This window comes from Rhinopithecus bieti, unplaced genomic scaffold (genome assembly GCF_001698545.2).
Source record: "Rhinopithecus bieti isolate Rb0 unplaced genomic scaffold, ASM169854v2 scaffold_15676, whole genome shotgun sequence".
In the NCBI taxonomy this organism is placed as follows: domain Eukaryota; kingdom Metazoa; phylum Chordata; class Mammalia; order Primates; family Cercopithecidae; genus Rhinopithecus; species Rhinopithecus bieti.
In genome coordinates, this window is record NW_016809194.1 from 2022562 (window position 1) to 2045905 (window position 23344).

A 23344-nucleotide genomic window follows, 5' to 3' on the forward strand; every position below is an offset into this window, starting at 1 on the left:
CAAAAAGAACAAAGCTGGAGGCATCACACTACCTGACTTCAAAATATATTATAATGCTATAGTAACCAAAAAAGCATGGTATTGGTATAAAAACAGACACACAGACCAGTGGAACAGAATAGGGAATCCAGAAGTAAATCTAGGTATTTAGAGTCAACTGATATTCAACAAAGACGCCAAGGATATACATTGAGGAAAGGCCATCCTTTTCAATAAATGGTGCTGGAAAAACTGGATATCCATACGCAGGGGAACAAACTGGATCCCCATCTCTCACCATATATAAAAATCAACTCAAGATGGATTAAATACTTAAACATAAGGCCTGAAACTACAAAACTACTAGATGAAAACATAGGGAACCTGGTCTAGACAATGGTTTTATGGCTAAGACTTTGAAAGCAGAGATTTAAAAAAATAGCTAAATGAGACTATATTAAACTACAAAGCTTCTGCACAGCAAACAATCAAAAGAGTAAAGAGTCAACCTACAGAATGTGAGAAAATATCTGCAAATTATCTGACAAGGGACTAGTATCCAGAATATACAAAAAAAAATATTCAATAGTTAAAAAATAATAATCCTATTAAATGAGCAAAGGGTGTGAACAGATATTTCTCAAAAGTAGACAAATAGCTAACAGCTACATGAAAGAAATGCTTAACATCACTAATCATTAGGGAAATGTAAATTAAGACCACGAGATACCATCTTAACCCAGTTAGAATGGTTATTATTAAAAAGATTTAAAAATAACAGATGCTGGCAAGGATGCAGAGAAAAATTCTTACACATGGTTAGTGAGAATGTAAATCAGTACAGCCACTATGGGGCAATAGTATGAAGATTTCATAAAAAACTAAAAACAGAACTACCACACATTTCAGCAATGCCACTACTGGGTATTTATTGAAAGGAAAAGAAATAAGTGTATCAAAGGTACACCTGCACTTTGATGTTCACTGTAGCACTATTCACAATACCAAAGGTATGGAATCAACTAAAGTGTCCATCTACAGATGAATGGATAAAGAAAATGTGGTATGCATACACAATGGAATACTAGTCTGCTATGAAAAAGAATGAATCATGATATTTGCAGCAATGTGGATAGAACTGGAGGTCCTTATGTCAAGTGAAATAAGCCAGACACAGAAAGACAAATTTTACATGTTCTCATTCATATGTAGAAGCTAAAAAAGTTGATCTCATGAAGGTAGTGGGTAGAAGGACTGATACCAGAGGCTGGAAAAGGTGTGCTGGTGGGAAGTGGTGATGAAAACAGGTTCATCAATAGGTATACACATACAGTTAGATAGAAGGTATAATATTTTGTAGCAGAGTAGGGTTACTATAGTTAGCAACAATGTATTGTATATTTCAAAGCAGTTAGAAGAGAGAACCTGAAATGCTCCCAACACATAAAAATGATAAAAACTCCAGGTTACCCAAATACTCTGATCATTACACATTCTATGCATGCAGTAAAATACTTATAAATACAAAAGAAGTCAGGAAAGAAAAAATAGAAAATACTTACTAACACAAAATCAGTCAGGAAAGAAAAAATAGAGAAATAGAGCAGATGGAACAAACAGAAAACAAATAGCAAGCTGGTAACTTAAACAACTATACAAGTAATTACATTAAACATAAATAATCAAATACTGCAATTAAAAGACAAAGATTATCATACTAAAGACCAAAACCCAACTACACACTGTTTATAAGAGACATGCCTTAAATATGAAGATACAGTGTTATGAACTAAAATGTGCTCTCCCACACCCAATTCCTATGTTGAAGCCCTAACCCTCAATATGACTAAATTTAGAAACAGGGCCTTTAAAGAGCTAATTAGGGTTAAATTAGGTTATAAAGGTGTGGCCTTAATGTGATAGGGCTGCTGCCCTTACAAGAGAGAGAGACACTAGAGATCTCTCGATATATTAGCACAGAGGAAGGGCCTGTGAGGACACAGCAAGAAGGTGGCTATCTACAAGCCAAGTTGAGAGGCCTCACCAGAAACCAACCCTGTTGGCATCTTTATCTTTGATTTAGAACCTCCAGAACTGTGGGAAAATAAATGTCTGTGGTTTATGCTATTCAGTCTGTGTATTTTGTTATAGCGGACCAAGAAGACTAACACATACACATATGGTACAAGTAAAAGGATAGAAAAGGCTGGGCCCAATGTCTCACACCCGTAATCCCAACACTTTGGGAGGCTGAGGCGGGTGGACCACTTGATGTCAGAAGTTCGAGGCCAGCCTGGCTAACACAGTGAAATCCCATCTCTACTAAAAATACAAAAATTAGCCGAGTGTGGCCCCAGCTACTCTGGAGGCTGAGGCTGAAGAACTGCTTGAACCCAGGAGGCAGAGGTTGCAGTGAGCCAAGACTGCACCACTGCACTCCAGCCTGGGCGACAGAGCTAGACACTGTCTCACAAAAATAAATTAAATAAATAAATAAATAAATAAATAAATAAATAAATGCATTCAGTAGCTAAGCTATGAGATAGGTTAGGTGTATTAAGTGCATTTTCAACTTAAGATATTTTCAACTTATGATGGTTTTATCAGGATGTAAGCCCATCATAAATTGAGGAGCAATGTACTTTTTCCTTCTAACTGCTTTCAATGTTGTTTTTTATTTTTCTCATTAATCTCCCAAAGCTTGATTTTAAAGTGTCTTGCTGTGAATTTTTTCAGGTATATCTGTCTATGGTTCTCTCAGTTTCTTAAATCTATATAGGTTTATGCCTTTTATCAAATTTGGGAAGTTTTCAGCCAGTAACTCTTTGAATATTTTTTGTAGTTCCACACTCTTTCTCCTCTCCTTCTAGCACTCTGATGACAAAAAAAGTTAGATCTTTTACAATTGTCCCACAGTCCTGGAGGCTCTGTTAATTTCTTTTCCATCTACTTCTCTCTGATGTTCAAATGATATACTTTGCTTAAAGTTCACTGATTTTTTTATCATTTCCATCTAGTATTGAGTGCATCCAGTGAATTTTTATTTCAGCTATTATATTTTCAATTCTATGATTTCCATTTATATCCTTTTTAGATCTCCTATTCCTTTGCTGAGATTTTCTGTTTTTTTTTGTTTTGTTTTGTTTTTTTTTTCCCATCTGTTTCAAGAATGTTTGTAACTACTCACTGAAACATTTTTATGATGACAGTTCTAAAACCTTTGTCAGATAATTTCAACATCTCACTATTTGGTGTATGTTGACCTCCTTTTACCATTCGAGTTGTGATTTTCCAGGTTCTTGGTATGATGAGTAATTTTCAATTTTGAGTATGTGAATCTGTATTCTATTTAAATCTTCTAGTTTAGCAGGCAGTTTCTCTATTTGGGTTTCTTGTGTAGGTCCTGACCTACTTTTAGGAGTTGTAGTTCCAACAATAATTTCATTTTCAGAGCCCTCACAATACTATTTGGGTCTGCCTTGATTGTGTGCTACCTAGAGGTCAATGTGAAAGTGTAGGCACTATTCCACACTGTAGTTCAGTTCTCAACCCTTCTGTCATGTTAATTTTGGTCAGTATTATGTATGAGTCACTCTGGGATCTTTACAGAACTCTACATACAAGTTGAAAGCATCTCTTTCTCAAGCTCCCTTCTCTCTAAAATTCTCCCCCACACCATCACTCCTTATTTGGGAAGGGGAGAAGTACTACCTTATTGCCTGTAATTCCAGGGTGGGAGGTGATGGATATCCAAGCTTACCACTTGGTCTCCACTGACACCACACTTGTGACAGAAGGGGAGTATCACCTGCTACCTCTGGGCAGGATATGAAAGTCTAGGCTTCCCATTTGGCCTCTTCTGGCACCACCCTGGTGAGGAAAAGAAATCACTCCCTGCTACCACTGGGCAGGAACTGAAAGACCAGATCTTATTCAGCATCTGTTGATAACACCTTGATGGAGAAGAGAAGCACTGCTTGCTACCATAAGCCAGTGATGTCTAGGCTTCCCTTTCAGCCTCCAAGCAAGGGGGTGGCATATTCTTCCTCCATGTATTTGGCTGGGGTAGGGTGGGTATTGTTGAAGAGTTCCGTTCTGTTAGATTGCCCCTTTTCCTGTCCTTTGGCAAGAGATAACAGGCTTTTCTTGTCTGCACCTGTTGGTATTTCTGGGTTGTGGGCTTCTCCAGAGACCACTTCAGCTTATAAAGAAACAAAAAGAAAACCCAGAGAAATCACCGCAGTGTCATTTCTCAATTCTTGAGGTCCCTAGTCAGTCAGCTCTCTTCTTCTAACCCTTTAGTCTTCTTAGGTTTATTTGCTGTATGTGTCCAGCGTTTTAAATCTGAACTGAATAGGAAGAATAGGCAGAAATAAGTCTTATCTGGAACTGAAGACCCTTTATCTAAGCATTAAAGAATAGTTAATACTAATCTTAAATTATGCACTGTTTTTATGCACTGTTTCAGAGAATAAAGTAGTATTTCCCATCTGGTTTTATGCAGCTAATATAACTATCTCTATTTGCAAATGATACAATCTTGTATATAAAAATTATAAGGAATCCACTAATAAACTGTCAGAACTAATAGAAGTATTCAGAAAGAATGCAGGATATCAGATCAATAAACAACAGAACTTTTTTTTTTTTTTTTTTTTTTTTTTTTTTAAATTTTTGTCTAACAGCCACCTCGAGTTGCCCAGGCCGGTCTCAAACTCCTGGCCTCAAGTCATCCTCCTGCCTTGGCCTTCCAAAGTGCTGAGATTACAGATTACAGTGACCCATCATGCCTGGCCAAAAATTAATTGTATTTCTATACCTTAAGAATGAACAATCAGAAAAGGAAATGAAGAAAACAATTCCATCTATAACATCAAAAACATAAAATACTTAGCAATAAATTTAACCAAAGAAGTGCAAGACTTGTACACTGAAAACTATAAAACATCACTGAAAGAAATTAAATAAGACCTAAATAAATGGGAAGGCATCATGTATTCATGGACTTAATATTTTAAGATGGTACTACTCCTCAAGCTGATCTATAGATTCAATACAATTCTTACTAAAAACTTCGCTGCCTTTTTTGCAAAATGAACAAACTGATCCAAAATTCACATAGAAATTCATGGGGCCCAGAATAGCCAAAACAACCTTGAAAAAAGGTGGAAGAATCACACTTTTCAATTTCAAAACTTATTACAAAGGCATATTAATGAAGTCTGTGTGGTAGTAACATAAGGAAAGACATATTGATCAATGGAATAAAACTAAGAATCTAGAAATAAATCCTCATATTTATAAACAAATTTATTTTGACAAGAGTGCTACAATGACTTAATGGGGGAAAGAACAGTCTTTTCAATAACAGTGGCGAAACAACTGGATATCCATATGTAAAAGAATGAAGTTAGACCCCCTACTTCACACTCTACCCAATTAACTCAAAATAATCAAAGACTTCAATGTAAGAGATAGCACTATAAAATTCTTAGAAGAAAAAGGCTTAATCATCATGATCTTTGATTAGACAATGATTTCTTAAAACCACAAAAAAAAAAAAACCCAAAAAATAAATAAGACCAAAAAAATTTAAAACTTTTATGTTTTAAAGGACACTTTCGAGCAAGTAAAAAGACAATTCAATGAACTGAAGAAAGTATCTGCAAATCATACATCTGAAAAGGGACTTGTATCCAAAACATGTAACTCTTAAACTGGATAATAAAGAGACAAATAACACCATTTTTTAAATAAGCATAAAATCTGAATAGAAATTTCCACAATGAACATATACAAATGACCAATGAGTACATGAAAAGATCCTCAACATCATTAACCACCAAGGAAATGAAAATCAAAACCACAGTGAGATGCTACTTCCCATACCTTAGGATGGCATAATCAAAAAGACAGATGATAACAAGTAATGGCAAGGATGTGGACAAACTAGAACTCTCATACATTGCGCTGAGAATATAAAACGGTGCAGCCTCTTTGAAAAACAACAGGCAGTTCCTCAAAAAGTTAAACACAGAGTTATGCTAAGACCCAGCAATTCTACTCCTAGGTATATACCTAAGAGGAATGAAAATATACGTGTATATGTCCACATTCAAGAAAGCTCACAGCTCCTTTATTCATAATAGCCAAACACTGAAGGAAAAAAAAGACACCTAAATGTCCATCAACAGGAGAACAGATAAAATTATGGTATAAACATACAATGAAATGTTATACAGCAATAAGGGAACAATTGATACATGTAACGTGGATGACTCTCACAAATGTTATATTGAACATAAGCTTAATCCAAAAGTATATATACTTTATTATTCCAAATATTTGAATTTTAAGAAGTGTTAGAACTAATCAGGGGTCACAGAAGTTCAGAATAATAGTCACCTCAGGGTGGAAGTGAAGGATGGATATTGACAGGAAGTAACTTTAGGGAACAAATTTTCTAGGGATCCCAGGAATGTTCTAATTTGAAATAGGTGGTAGTCACACAAGGGTATGTGTATGTGTATAGATGCGTGTGTGTGTGTATGTATGTAAAACACATTGCGCCATATCCTTAAGATTTGTGTACATTTACCTCACTGAATTTATTTTAGACTTAATTTTAATTAGCGAAGAAAAATACTTTATATACATTATACTAAATACCTTTAAAATATATATATGTAAGTAGAAAAAATAAAGATGAAAATGAAATATATTCAAATTTTACAGTGAAAAGGTTAAGAGCTTGGGCTTTGGAGTTAGAATATTGGAATCTAGGCTTTGGCCTTCACTAGCTCTATAACTTCTTTAAGCTCCTGTTTCTTCACCGTAAAATGTAGAGCATGGATTGATGCAATGACTAAAAGAGACAATACACATAAAATTCTTGACACATAGTAAACACTAAATACTTGTTATATCCTACCCACCCCACTGCACACAGATACCCACTATGTAATGGGATTACAGATGGTTTTATTTATTGCTTTATACTTTTCTCATGTTTTTGAAATCTTTCATAAGACACAGATAGGCACAAGGTATTCACTGAGAAGGCACAGGGTAGTCTATAAACTGTAAGCTTATATAATGTATATGTCATAAAGCCTTTATACATTTCTGTACCACTTAAACAAAATGTTTTTCTTTTAAACTGCATAACACCAGTACACAGTACTGACACATACACCAAAGATGCTCCTACTCCTCCTACCAATAAATGTTCAGCATTCAAATACCTTTTAATGTGCTTTGGGGGGTAGTTTTAATCTTTCTTCAGGGCTTAAAAAATCAAAGTTACTCAAGAAGTCAGAGAAGGGTGTGTGTGTATGCATGCGCACACGCGCGTGCATGTAAGCCATATCCTAATCCCAAATGTGGTATGAACCTAACTTCCAGAGTGGAATTAAAAATCAGTACCAAGCAGTGGAAGAGACAAAACTGTATCCATAATACTGTCAGATAACAAATGAAATCTATACAACATCTTCCTTAGAAATAAAATTTCAAGTTTCAATTCCATCACAGTCACACAAAATAGAAGCCGCAGTACAAAAAAAAAAATGTATGAGACAGACTGAAGGGTAAAAAACGACAGGAAAACACAGAGTAGACTTTGACATATCTCTAATTACTGCTTCGTTCCAGACTAATGGTAAAAATTAGTCTTCAGATAGTTGATAACATCAGACTGCCTGTGCTGAGTTAGTACCAAGATCTGTGGCCAAGCAAATACTTCTAATAAAATTGATTTTCCTTTTTGGCAACCAATAGGCCAGTCAATAATAAAGTTGTTTAAGATATATTGAGTCATGAGGGAGATGAACCTTTCCTTCCATTTATTATGTTTGTATTGTCTATATTTGAAAAGAGTTTTCAATAACGAAACCAAAGAAGATATTACAAGGGAAAGAGCTATTCTGAGAGCTAACCTCCAGAAGCCCTTTGACTTCGAAGCATGTTAGCAACTCAAACTGGAAAAGCCAAAAGCATCCCATTAACTAAAGTTAGATTGTATAGATTATGACTGTCAAAACAGAATCAAAGCTGGTGGCTATACACAATGGTCATGTGAATACAAAGGAATACATTGTGCCAGGCATATAATACTAACAGATCCATCCTAAAAACCTACATCGAACTTTTACTTTGCATTAAAGCTTGGTGTTTAGTAAAGAGTGTTCTATAAAGCCACCCATAGTTTTTGGATTGTTTGTCTTACACTATCCAAACAAACAGAACATAAGAAATCCGTAAGGCAAAAACCTAAGGCAATGCCTAACTTGGGGAAATTTCCATATACAATATCTCCAAACAATGTGTTTGGTTAAAAATATCGTTTTGTTGTTTTTTAGAGACAGGGTCTTGTGCTCTGTCATCCAGGATGGAATGCAGTGGTGCAATCATAGTTCACTGTAGCCTCTAACTCCTGGGCTCAAGTGATCCTCCCACCTCAGCCTCCAGAGTAGTTAGGACTATAGGCACCCACCACTATATCAAATTTTTTAAAAAAATTTTGTGGAGATGGGGTCTCACTATGTTGCCCAGGCTAGTCTCAAACTCCTGGTCTCAAGTGATCCTCCTGACTCAGCCCCCTAAAGTGCTAGGATTACAGGCATGAGCCATCGCCATCTGGCCAGTTCTTCTTGTTTGTTGTTTTAACTTTAATAGTGGTAGGGAAAGTTGGGCATTGAAAAAATGATTTTGAAATTTACACAGAAAAACAAATAAGCTAAAATAGTAGAAAGTATTTTGAATGAGTAGTGAAGAAATTTGCCCAACCAGATTTAAAAATATATTTTGAAGCTATAATACTTAAAACAGTGTAGCACAAATACATGAACAGAAAACCAGAGCAATGGAATGGAAGAAGAAGCCCCCAAGATAGACTGAAATACATAAAAGAATTGAGACTATGATAAGACAGTTCAAATTGCTATAGAAAAGATACCAATGATTCAATAAACATTACTGGAACTAGCTAGTCATATGGACAAAAATAAAGTTGGCACCATTTGGACAAAAGTAAAATTCCTATTACATACATAGGATATGTATATCAATTCTAGATGAGTTGATAAAAACCATGAAATAATAAAATTCTAGAAGAAAATGTGGGGAAAATTTTAACAACTGTATCACAAAGAAAGTGATTTTCCTTACTATATAAAAGTTCCTGTAAGGAGAAAATACCATCAACACAATGGGAAACTGAGGAAAAGCTGTATTAAAAATATGATATACCATTCATCAAACAGGCAGAGAACAGAAAGTGTTATGATGAACTATTTGGCAGGGCTAGAGAAACAGGAATTCTCTCATACATTGCTGGTCGAAGTATAAATTGTTACAGTCCATTTATATGGTACTAGTTAACTAAATTATGACACATTCTCCTGGGAACTTGTTGGATGATGGTGCCAATTATGGTGAGTGGCGGGCAGGGAAGAGTGGGCTGTTGAGGGATGCTGGTGCTTAGTGTTAGATATTGTGCGTTTGAAGTGTCTGAGGGACATCAAAGAGATATCTGTGTCTGGAGCTACTGGCTGAGATCTGGGTTGGTCATAAACATTTATTCTACTTTCTCTGTGAAATAGGAGGTATTCTGAAGATAAAGACCAGAAGATTAGGTAGTCAAATTTAATGATGATATTACCATGATTTATGGTAACAACAGTGTTGTGTGATTATTTTATTTTATTTTAGCTTTTCCAGAACCTAAGCGTAAAAAGACAAAGATGCCTATGTTACCATTTCTATTGAACCTAGTACTGGAAGGCCCAGCTGGAGCAATTAGGCAAGGAAATGAAATAAAAGGCACCCAAATCAGTCATTAGGATGTCTATTGTCAAAAACACAGAAAATAACAAGTGTGGGCAAGGATGTGGAGAAATTCGAATATCTGTGTATTACTGGTGGAAATGTGAAATGGTGCAGCTACTGTGGGAAATATGGCAATTCCTCAAAAAATTAAACGTAGAATTATCATCCGATCCAGCAATTCTATTTCTAGGGTATATACTGAAAAGAAGTGAAAGTAGGGACTTGAACAGACATTTGTACATCCATGTTCACAGTATCGTTATTCATAATCGCCAAAAGGTAAAAGCAAACCAAGTGCCCATAGATATTGGAATAAACAAAGTATTGTAAATACATACAAATAACATTCCGCTTTAAAAGGGAAGGAAATTTTGACACACGCAACCACACGGATGAACCTTGATGATGTTATGCTGAGTGAAATAAGCCAGTCAAAACGGGACAAATTTTGTATGATTCCACTTATATGAGGTACCTAGAGCAGTCAAATTCACAGAAATAGAAAGTAGAATGGTAGTTGCCAGGGGCTAAGGAAAGGGAGGAATAGGAAATTAGTGTTTAATGGTTAGAGTTTCAGTTGTGGGGGATGAAAAAGTTCTGGAGATGGGTGGTGGCGATGGGTGCACACAATATAAACGTATTTAGTGCCACATAACTATCCACTTAAAATGGTTAAAATGGTAAATTTTATGAGTATTTTACCACAATAAAAAGGAGAAAGAAACCCAAAAGCTTAGGTTCTGTGACCTTGGATTTGGCAATGGTTTCTAAAGTATGACACCATAAACAAAAGGAAAAAAATATATGCAAATAGTCAACAAGCGTGTGAAAAGATACTCCATATCATTAGTCATTAGGGAAATGCAAATCAAAATTATACCATGATGAGACATCATTTCATACCCGCTAAGATAGTTTTTTTAGATAGTTTTTTTTTTTTTTTTTTTTTTATTTTTGAGACGGAGTCTTGCGTCAATGTCGCTTTACTGCGGCTGGTGCAGTGGCTGGATCTCAGCTCACTGCAACCTCAGCCTCCCGGGTTCACGCCATTCTCCTGCCTCAGCCTCCCGAGCAGCTGGGACTACAGGCGCCCGCCACCTCGCCCGGCTCATTTTTTGTATTTTTTAGTAGAGATGGGGTTTCACCGTGTTAGCCAGGATGGTCTCGATCTCCTGACCTCGTGATCCGCCCGTCTTGGCCTCCCAAAGTGCTGGGATTACAGGCTTGAGCCACCGCGCCCGGCCAAGATAATTATTTTTTAAAAAGCGAAAGTAACAAGTATTGGTGAGGATGTGGTGAAACTGGAAGCATCATACATAGCTGCTGGGCATGAAAAATGGTGTAGCTCCTATGGAAAACAGTTTGTCAGTTGCTCAAAAGGTTAACATCAAAATACTTTATGACCCAGTAATTCCACTCCTATGTCTACAACCAAAAGAACTGACAACAGGTATTCAAACAAAAACACAAGTACACAAATGTTCACAGTAGCATTATTCACAATTGCCAAAGACAGAAACAACCCAAACTGCCCATCAACCCATCAATTGATTAATGGATAAATATGTGGGATATTCAAAAAATACAGCCATAAAAAGGAATGAGGTATTGTTACATGTTACAATATAGATACACCTTCAAAACATTATGCTAAGTAAAAGAAGTCAAACACAACCGTAATTGTTATGATTCCATTTATATAAAATATCCAGAATAGGCAAATCTATAGAAACAGAAAGCAGATTAGTGGTTGCCAAGGTCTGGGGCAAAGGGAGAAATAAAAAAATTTTAAAAAGTGACTGCTTAGTGGGAACAGGGTTTTCTTCTGCAGTGACAACAGTATTACGGAACTGTATAATAGCAATGATTACACAACATTGTGAAATGTACTAAACGCCACTGAATTGCACATTTCAAAAGAGTTTATCTGGTAAATTTTATGTTATGTGAATTATACTTTAAAAAATAAAAGCTCTTCTTTATTTTGTCACTCTTACCTGACAGTTAATGTCAGCTCTATGCTGCAGCAAGACTGTGACTAGTTCCTTATGTCCTCGATCACAGGCCCAGTGAAGTAGAGCCCTACCCTAAAACACAGAACAAGATAAATGAATTTGTTACCTCAGTGGTGGGTCCATGTAAAAGATATTATGTTTTTTTTTTTGTTTGTTTGTTTGTTTTGAGACGGAGTCTCGCTCTGTAGCCAGGGCTGGAGTGCAGTGGCCGGATCTCAGCTCACTGCAAGCTCCGCCTCCCGGGTTTACGCCATTCTCCTGCCTCAGCCTCCGGAGCAGCTGGGACTACAGGCGCCCGCCACCTCGCCCGGCTAGATTTTGTATTTTTTAGTAGAGACGGGGTTTCACTGTGTTAGCCAGGATGGTCTCGATCTCCTGACCTCGTGATCCGCCCGTCTCGGCCTCCCAAAGTGCTGGGATTACAGGCTTGAGCCACCGCGCCCGGCTAATGTTTTAAGAAAGATAAGGAAATATGTAAAAGTAAGGGTTAATTATTCTAAGAATGATTGATATAAAAATGCACTACGGGAAAAGCAATAAACAATCAATAGGGCAGGGCACGGTGGCTCACGCCTGTAATCTCAGCACTTTGAAAGGCCGAGGCGGGTGGATCACTTGAGGTCAAGAGTTCAAGACCAGCCTGGCCAACATGGTGAAATCCTGTCTCTGCTAAAAATACAAAAATTAGCCGGGCATGGTGATGGGCGCTTGTAATCCTAGCTACCTGGGACACTGAGGCAGGAGAATTGCTTGAACTCGGGAGGTGGAGGTTGCAGTGGGCTGAGATCATACCACTGCACTCCAGCCTGGGTGACAAAGTAAAACTCCATCTCAAAAACAACAACAACAACGAAAACAATCAATGGGAAGCCCCAATATCTACTTCTGGGTCTGTACTAGCCCAATGCCTGCTTTCAGCTCAATCAGTTCACTTACAGAGTGGCGATGATAGTAATAACAACAATAATATCAATAATACCTGCTAAATGAACTACAAGAAAATGCTTTGTAAACTGTACTTTATAAATTCCAGTTTTCTAAAATGTTATGTCCAATGAATTCATAAGAATAAAAAAGCAAGCACTTAAACCTAAGTAGAAATCATAATCCAAATGTACTATATCTAAATTTCCTCAAGTTTATTCCTTAAAAAGATTATTTAACCAGTTTGAAAATAAGCATTTCTCCTTACTATTGCAAGTTTACAATCTGAAATACCTCAAAAACACTAGTACAATCTATTAGTGTCTATCATCAAACAGCTGACTGTGAAAGCCACTTGTAAAAGAGAATGGATGATTAACTATTAGGAGACAAATACCAAATATGAAATATTAATTTTAACATTTGTCTACCAAAGACTCACAGTTACTGTTACATGTGTTATTTCTATTCTCTACTGCTAAATCTTGTTTTAGTTAATGAAAAAAAGCCTACTTGGTTCAAAAGAATAAACAAAACCCCAAAAGCTAAGGGCTTTTCTGAATAAATGAGGGATGCATGGCTTACTACTTTCTGAGGATGGTGATGATGTTGCCATTTATAAAGAATGGAATGTTTTTCCACATTAAGTTGAAATCCCTACTTTATGTCATTTTAGAAAAGATATAAGCTGGGGCGAGGATTGATTTAAAGTAAAAAGCACCTTTCAAAAAACAGCTTTTCTAAAACTGCCTACATTCTTTTTATCATCCAGACTCTCTTCACACACCTATTAGTTCAACTAATTAAACTAGGATCTATTCTTTAAACAAACAACAAAGTAGGAAAACTTCTTCCCTACAAATTGTCTTCTTTTGCTTTCATTTGCTTGATTTACTTTTATTTACCTGTGAATACCTGTTTTCTAACAGGCTTACGCAAAATCCTAAGAGGGAGAAAAGCAGAGAAAAAATGTGGGCAAATCATTCACACTTTACAGTATCAAAACTGTTTTATTTTGCCTTGTTCAGAGCCCAGTAGGAGTTATTTTTATTTTATTCTATTCTATTTTATTTTATTTATTTTATTTTTGAGATGGAGTTTCACTCTTTTGCCTAGGCTGGAGTGCAGTGGCGGGATCTCCGCTTACTGCAACCTCCGCCTTCCAGTTTCAAGCAATTCTCCTGCCTCAGCCTTCCAAATAGATGGGATTACAGGCACCCGCCACCATACCCAGCTAATTTTTGTATTTTTTTTTAGTAGAGACGGGGTTTCACCATGTTGGCCAGGCTGGTCTCGAACTCCTGACCTTGTGATCCGCCTACCTCGGCCTCCCAAAGTGTTAGGATTACAGGCATGAGCCACCACGCCCAGCCAGGAGTTATTTTTTAGTGGAGACAATTCTAAAAGTCCAGGTGAAAATGTATTGTTGAGTACTACAGCAGTTTCCTATGTTAAAATTTTTGTAGCTCTAATGTGATCTGCTGTTACTAGGGCCCTAATTCAAAAATCCTCCATATGAACAATTAGATATTTTAATGAGACTCTGAACAAATACTAATGAATAAATATTCTATAGGTCCACGTTATTGTTTCACAGCATTTACTAATACATTAAAATAATCACACAAAATTTCAAAGTCTATCATTTTTTGTTCTAATTGTTAAGTGTGCATTTTATGGCTATTAGCTTAAACTATAGACAAGACTTACTACATAGTTAAGACGATGTGTGATATATTTACATAGGGTACTTACAAAAACTACATAATAGTTAAGTAGGACAACATAATATATCTTGTACTTTTACCATAAGATGTATAGATAATTTATATCTCTCAGCCACGTTCCTGAATTTTCCTTAGGTTTGACCCAATAGGGTTATATCAACTAAAGCTAAAATATAAATCCTTAGCTGTTTCAATGGTAAAGCTGAGAAGCAACACATTTTACTGTTAATGGGTGTTATATTTTAAATTTCCCATATTTTAAATTTTCCATGTGGTGCCAAAAATTTACTTTAGGGGAAACACCTATGACTGGACCTCCGTAGTGATTTTCACTTTGGATATATTTTCCAGAAGCGGGGCACATGTATAGTAATGTTTTAAAAAGGATGATGTGCTCTCAGACATTTACACCATACTTTTTAACACGTTTTCTGACCTGCAATGCAATTAATTCTTGTAACACATTATTTTAATGGTACACTAATTAACCTTGAATTAGAATGAATTCTCTGACAATGACTTTCTGTGGAAGCACTGAAGATATCTACAATAAGATCACATAATGATTAATATTCCATGCAGTATTACAAAGCTCAAAAACAAGAGTAGGATTAAACATACTTGTAAACAAACACAGAGAAAACAAATCAGGCTTTGGAATTTTAACCTTCAAGAAGCTCTATATTTAAATGAATAAAAACCAGCACAATGAGGTGTCTGTGATACCTTTTACTTCTTCAAATTATAAAGTTCCTATAACCATACTCTAATTTATTATTCACTCACTAACATAACCAGTAATTTGCAGAGATGCAGGAAATAAACACCTGTGGTTTCTTTCCCTTGTTAACCACAAACGCACCTAGTTCAATATAATTATTAAATTATTTTAGGTAAAGAATTCCATAATCTCTCCTCCAGAAGGAAAACCATGAATTAGGTGTGCATTAAAGTTATATCTTCTAAGACTTTATCTAAATTTACGAAATAGTTTACCTATTTGTCTATATAATTGTTTTATCTTTTTCCATGAGTGATATAATCTCTTATAAATTTTCAAGTTAAATTTATTTTATTGCTACCACAATAAGTGACAATTCTTTGTTTCTAATTTTAAAAACTCTTCTGGAAAAATATCCCAGAAGCATTCAGGAGATTGGTGAGGGAGAGCCATTATTAAAAGGAACTTTTGTTAGGCCACCAGAAGACCACAAACACTGGAGAGCTCTGAATAAATTCTGGAACTCAAATACAGTAAAATGCAGGGAGAAAAAGAATTCTCATCTATTAACCAAGGTTGCTAACACTGTCCTACCTCAGACAGATGAATGACTCTAAAGTGCTTTGAAAGTGCAGGGTAGCAGCTAACCTATTAAGTGGTATTACTTTCATACCTTCTGGAAAATACAGAGAGCACATCTTAATATATGAAATGCTTCTCTGATTTCCTTAGTAACTCATCCTTAAACCAAGTAGAATTTTTTTTTAAATTAGACTTTTCTCCTCAATATCACAAAATTTTAAAAAAGAGGAGATTTTAGCCAGGCACGGTCGCTCACATCTGTAATCCCAGCACTTTGGGAGGCCGAGGAGGGCAGATTACCCGAGGTCAGGAGTTTGTGACAAGCCTGGCCAACATGGCAAAATCCTGTATCTACTAGAAATACAAAAAATTAGCGGGGTGTGGTGGTGCATGTGCCTGTAATCCCAGTTACTTGGGAGGCTGAGGCAGGAGAATTGCCTGAATTGGGGTAGTGGAGGTTGCAGTGAGATGAGATCATGCCACTGTACTCCAGCCTGGGCAACAGAGCAAAATTCTGTCAAATAAAAAAAAAGGGGGGGGGGGGGGGGGGGGGGGGGGGGGGGGGAACGAAGGAGATTCTATTATAAAATGAGTCTTGATGTTCTTATGGTATTTTGAGATCAAATTCAAAGTATATATACCATATATACAATAGATAAAAACATGGCAAAGTTGGTATATTTAAATTTGTAAGAATTGTCCTTTTGTCATTCTATCAAACACATATGGTATACGGTATGGCACTGTCTAATTAGCAAATGAAATACTGCAAACAGGTGGACCTCAATTTCTCTCTGCAAAAAAACTGGGTATCAATTTATAATTGTAGTAGAGATTGACTTCACCTACCAACAACTTGTAATGTCCCCATCTCCTCTGTACTATCTTCTACCTTTTGCTGCTACTACTGTAGCAGCTGGCCATAGTGAGAACTCTGCTACCTGCAACCACCAGAAATTACACAATGCCTCCTTCTTTCACTTCCCTGTCCATAGTAAAATGACAATGTTGTTTCAAAAACTTAGGAATAAGATTGAAAGATAGTCTAACATCTCAAGATATACCTAGCATGGAAGCCAATGACTCCTCCTGGGATAATTTACTTACCAGCATTAAAAAGAAAACCATACACCAGTATGTGTGATATACACTTAAAATCAGCAACTACTGGATCTCTTTCACTGGCAAAGATCTACGGTAGGGAAAAATGGTGTTGCTAATTTGTTAGGAAATTGAGAAAGATTTCGAATACACTACTTTAAAAAATCTGGCTGGTGTGGTGGCTCATGCACATAGTCCCAGCATTTTGGAAGGCCAAAGCAGGCAAGTACAAGACCAGACTGGGGAACATGGTGAAACCCCGTCTCTACAAAAAATACAAAAATTAGCTGGGCATGGTGGCACACTTCTGTAGTCCCAGCTACTCAGGAGGCTGAGCTCAACAGGGGAATCGCTTAAGCCCATGAAGTCATGGCTGCAGTGAGCCATGATCAAGCCACTGTACTCCAGCCTGGGCAACACAGTGACACTCGTGTTTCAAAAGAAGAAAAAAAAAAATCCCTTCACAAGAATTTTCTAAGCTATAATGTCAGTGACTTAAGGGTGAAGGAACATGAAAGGGAGGTATTAATTCATCCTGTATAAAGGAGGTAATTAATAGCAATAATAATAGGAAGTTGCCATGAAAACAGCTCAGGTATCCATCATAAGACAATGGTATATTCACATGATGGAACATACTGAGCAGTATAAAAGAAGGAAGTACTGAACTATAGCAATAGGATGAGTCTCAAAAACATTATGCTGAATGAAAGATGCCCTACACAGAGGAGTACATATGTATAATCCCATATATATGAAGTTTGAGAACAAGCAGAACTAATCTATGGTAGAATAATATCAAAACGGTGGTTACCTTTTTGAGATTAAAAGAAAAGAGTGGCTGGGAAGGGGCATGAGGAAACTTTCTGGGGTGACAGCACCGTTCTACATCTTGATAGGCGCTTCGGTTATACAGGTATATGTATTTGTCAAAGTTCATGAAATGTGCACTTAAGACTTGTGCATTTCATTGTATATAAATATTATTTTAAAAGAAAAACCAAATACTGAATTCTCGTTAATTATATGCATGTTAAAATACTTAGAAGAAAGTGTACTGTTGTCTGTATAGTCTAAAATGTATCAAAAAATAAAAAAGATTTGACGAATGGCTAGATATTGGTAAAGTAAGCGTAGTAAAATAATAATGGTAGAATCCAGATGGTAGAAATATAGATGTTCATTGTAAAATTCAACTTCTCTTTATGTTTAAATTTTTTCATAATATACTCTTGGGGAAAAAAAAATCAAACAAAAATTTGTACACCTATGTTCACAGCATAATTCACAACAGTCAAAACCAAGTGTCCATCAACAGATATCTGAATAAACAAAATGTGGCATACGCATACAATGGAATATTATTCATCTTACAAAGGAAGGAAACTGACACATGCTACAAAATGAACGAACCTTGAAGATGTTATGCTGAGTGAAATACGCCAATCAAAAGGGACAAATATTGTTATGACACCATTTAAATGAAGTACCTGGAGTAGCCAAACTCAGATAGAAAATAGAATAGTAGTTGCCAAGGGCCAGGGGAAGGGAGGAATGGGGGGTGTTTAATGGGTACAGAGTTTCTTTTTTTTTTTTTTTTTGAGACGAAGTCTCACTCTGTCACACAGGCTGGAGTGCAGTGGTGTGATCTCGGCTCACTGCAACCTCCACCTCCTGGGTTCAAGAGATTCTCCTGTCTCAGCCTCCGGAGTAGCTGGGAATCCAAATGTGCAGCACCAAGCCTGACTAATTTTTGTATTTTTAGTAGAAATGGGGTTTCACCATATTGGCTAAGCTGGTCTCGAACTCCTGACCTCAGGTGATCCGCCCGCCTCAGCCTCCCAAAGTGCTGGGATTAAGGCATCAGCTACGGCACCTGGCTTGGTATAGCGTTTCAATTGGGGAAGATAAAAAAGTTGCATGGTGGTGGTGGTTACACATGTGAATATATTGTTTTATTTATTCATTTTTTATTTGGAGACGGGATCTCAGTATGTTGCTCAGCCTAGTCTTAAAACTCCTGCGCTCAAGAGTTCCTTGTGCCTAAAAGTGTGAGCCACCACACTTGGCTCATGTGAAAAAAAATATACACGTGTATATTTTTGAGAGTGAGTCTCACTTTGTCGCCCAAGCCAGAATCCAGTGTCATGATCTCAGCTCACTGCAACCTCTACCTCCTGGGTTCAAGTGATTCTCTTGCCCCAGCCTCCCAAGCACCTGGGACTACAGGCATGTGCCACCATGCCCAGCTAATTTTTGTATTTTTAGTAGAGACGGGGTTTCACTATGTTGGCCAGGCTGGTCTTGAACTCCTGACCTCCGGTGATCCACCTGCCTTGGTCTCCCAAAGTGCTAGGATGACAAGCGCGAGCCATGGCACTCAGCCTCATGTGAGCATATTTAATGCCACAGAACTGTAGATTTAAAAATGATTAAAATGATACATTTTATATATATTTCACCACTATTAAAACATACCAAACATAAGTTGCCAAAGCTCATAGGATTTAAGCTACTTTCTTTTTTTTTTTTTGAGACGGAGTCTGGCTCTGTCGCCCAGGCTGGAGTGCGGTGGCGGGATCTCAGCTCACTGCAAGCTCCGCCTCCCGGGTTTATGCCATTCTCCTGCCTCAGCCTCCCGAGTAGCTGGGACTACAGGCGCCCGCCACCTCGCCCGGCTAGTTTTTTGTATTCTTTAGTAGAGACGGGGTTTCACCGTATTAGCCAGGGTGGTCTCGATCTCCTGACCTTGTGATCCGCCCGTCTCGGCCTCCCAAAGTGCTGGGATTACAGGCTTGAGCCACCGCGCCCGGCCTAAGCTACTTTCACTACTTTCTGATTTTGTATTAAATCTAAGTTTCTGATGCAAAGCAAAACCATAGGCTTGATTTTTAAATGGCACTGCCTACATTAATGCAAATAAGCATAATAGACAATTTGTAATGCATTTCCCAGTCATTCGTGTGAATAAACAAAGTTCCTTCAAATTAACATCTTAATCAACTATATAACCAAAATAACATATACTATGATATACAAAGTTATTTAAGAGGATGCATTTTTTCTTCCTTCCTTTCTCAAATCTCATATAACTGCATAAATTTAGTCTCAGTATACTGACCCTGCCTCTTAAATCTTTTGCTTTTCTGTTACGTTAGTACTGTCACAGTTTCACCAGAGTTTGCAGCAGTTTCTCAAGCCAAAAGCATGCAAATTGTATTAGGAGCCACAGATTTAAAACAAAGTAGAAAAGAAAGGAAGGCCGGGCGCGGTGGCTCAAGCCTGTAATCCCAGCACTTTGGGAGGCCGAGACGGGCGGATCACGAGGTCAGGAGATCGAGACCATCCTGGCTAACACGGTGAAACCCCGTCTCCACTAAAAAATACAAAAAACTAGCCGGGCGAGGTGGCGGGCGCCTGTAGTCGCAGCTACTCGGGAGGCTGAGGCAGGAGAATGGCGTAAACCCGGGAGGCGGAGCTTGCAGTGAGCTGAGATCCGGCCACTGCACTCCAGCCCAGGCGACAGAGCAAGACTCCGTCTCAAAAAAAAAAAAAAAAAAAAAAAAAAAAAAGAAAAGAAAAAGAAAAAAAAAGAAAAAGAAAAGGAAAGGAATAGTAGTCAAGAGAAAGGCAAGCCTTCTTCAAAGTATCTGAAAGAATCAACAGACTATGGAAAATGGCTAATGACAACAATTATACTGCCAAGAGGACAGAAAAGGAAAGAATGTAACTAAAGACGCACCCAATGAAAGCAGGATTTGAGAGTGCATTAGATAAAAATCTATGGAAAACCGCTTGCAGTGAGCTGAGATCCAGCCACTGCACTCCAGCCTGGGCAACAGAGCGAGACTCTGTCTCACAAAAAAAAAAAAAAAAAAAACTATGGAAAACCAATGAACTATATGTATGAATGCTTTTGGGGGGACTGATGATAAACATTTGTACTGGAATAATGTCATCTATTTTGCTAAAATATTACACTGTTACATTTGATCTAAAACATTTAAATTACTTCAAAGATTTAAAATACTATTTAAATAATATCAATAAGCATGTATTTAGTGTTGATTGTACATTAATCTGAGAAATAATGTGTGTGACAAGAATTATATAAACATAATTTGAGCCTGATGCTTGATAGCAAATATTCTCCCCATACTTCGAATATGCTTTTACAAATTATTGAAATCATCCCTTCCCCTTAAAAGATATTTTCCTGGAAGAACCAAAAATATTTGGTATGTGTGAAGAGCTGTACTAACGTGGGTCAAAGATAAAAATCGAACCACCATTTAAAAAAATAAATAGGCTTTAAGATCTTCTCTTTAACTTTTCCCTTCATATTTCAAATTCAATTTTCAAGCATTTCTCAAATGATTGAAAATACACTAAAAGTTGTAATTTAGTTTTTTTAAAAAGTACATATGACACCATGGTGTTATAAACTCGGACCCTGAAACATCTAAGCATAACTATGAAACTTTTTTCTATTATGCAAAATACAGACAATGTCCCCTAATTACTATACTAGTAGGAAATACCAGGTAATTTTCTCAAATTAGAAATATATGCCTTACTATATTTGCATAGGTTGGGTACCCCTTATCCCAAATGCTGGGGACCAGAAGTGTTTAAAAGTTTAGATTTTAAAAAAAATTTGGAATATTTACATTATATACTTGACTGCCCCTCCTTAATCCAAAAGTCTGAAATCCAAAGTGCTCCAACGAACATTTCCTTGAAGTGTCACACTGTTGCTAAAAAGTTTCAGACTTTGGATCATTCCAGATTTTGGATTTTCAGATGAGGAATACCCAACTTGTAGTAATTACAACTTAAATGAATAAAAGATGTACACTAGGAATTATACTTATATACAATAAAATAACTTCATTATGAAATACAAATACGTTTTATTTAAAAGGCGTTTCATATATATTTGTTGTTCATATACAATACTCAGATCCAAATGTATGTATTCAAATAATTTATAAATTATAAATTCATAGTTATCAGTGAATAATGTATTTATTTCAATGTGTGGGAATACAAATATAGCTTATCATTTTATTATTAAAATTATTATTAAATTTCTCTATGTGCTCACAGCAAATTTTAGGTGCAATAAATGTGACTTTTAGTCATAAAATTAGGTTGAACCTGCTGAATGAAGATTTTAAGTAAAAATGTATATTATCCCAGAGAATCTTAGGGAATCAGTAGGGAAATATCTCAAGTTCAAATATCACATAAACACAAAAAAGAACAGAATGTCCTTTCAAAACTATAATTGTTACCCAACTTATAATAAGAAAATGTCAAAAGAACAGAAAGGGTTAAAAGAATTTAACTAGAAGTTTAATTTTGAGGCTACACAATTTTACTCCATCATCAAGGCTTACCAAATTGTTTTATTTGCTAGAGCTTTAAATGTGATGAAGCAATACCATTTATTTTATTTTGGGATGTTAAGTTTGATTTTGATTTTAAGCTCCCACCTCCCTTATGTTCTTAAATTAATTCATACAAATCCCTGATTAATAATAAAAGGGTTTGCCATCAGTATTCAAAGCCCAGCCTGAGTTGTCATGGCTGAGAGGGCAGAAATCTGCTTGGAGCAATGAGAGAACCCAACTGAATTCTTGGCGTCTCAGTCTATGAATGTGTAAGCACTTAATCTGTTCACGAAATACAATGTTCTGGCAGGCTGAGGATAAAGGTAGCTGCATGGTTAACAAACTGGAAGATCTGGAAAGCAGCACTACATCAAAGTAATGAAATACACAAGTTTTCCTTATCTTTACACATACAAAATATGTGTTATTTAGTGTAAGCTATCTGTGTTCTAGGCACTTATTCCACCCCCATCACAGCTGTCCATCCAGTGATCTTTGTGGAGGTCACATGTGGATTTGACTTCTAGTAATATTCTATAAAAGAAATTGTTGCAAACCAGAGCATAACACAAGGAAGGCCAAATGACAACTGCTTATCCTTCTTTTTCTTCCTTTTATTTATCCTTCTAAAATCTAGTGGTCGGAAGAATACTCTCCCAGACCTGGTTTCTACTTAGCAGTTATATGGATTTGAGCAAGTAAATGTAGGTCTCTGAACTTCAGTTCCTGTCTGTAAAACAAGAACAATATCTGCCTTAGAGAATTGTTGTAGGCCGGGCGCAGTGGCTCAAGCCTGTAATCCCAGCACTTTGGGAGGCCGAGATGGGCGGATCACGAGGTCAGGAGATCGAGACCATCCTGGCTAACACGGTGAAACTCCGTCTCTACTAAAAAATACAAAAAACTAGCTGGGCGAGGTGGCGGGTGCCTGTAGTCTCAGCTACTCGGGAGGCTGAGGCAGGACAATGGTGTGAACCCGGGAGGCGGAGCTTGCAGTGAGCTGAGATCCAGCCACTGCACTCCAGCCTGAGCGACAGAGCCAGACTCCGTCTCAAAAAAAAATAATAAAAA

The 23344-nt window shown here is 36.9% G+C and overlaps 1 protein-coding gene across 1 annotated transcript in view; it reads right to left on the bottom strand.

The window, feature by feature from the left end:
- ACBD6 (acyl-CoA binding domain containing 6) overlaps positions 1-23344 on the bottom strand; it is a 225194-nt gene that overhangs the window by 95313 nt on the left and 106537 nt on the right. Inside the window, exon 7 of the mRNA XM_017888846.1 lies at positions 11805-11894. Coding sequence (XP_017744335.1) covers positions 11805-11894 — 90 coding nt within the window. The remainder of the gene's footprint in view (positions 1-11804; positions 11895-23344) is intronic.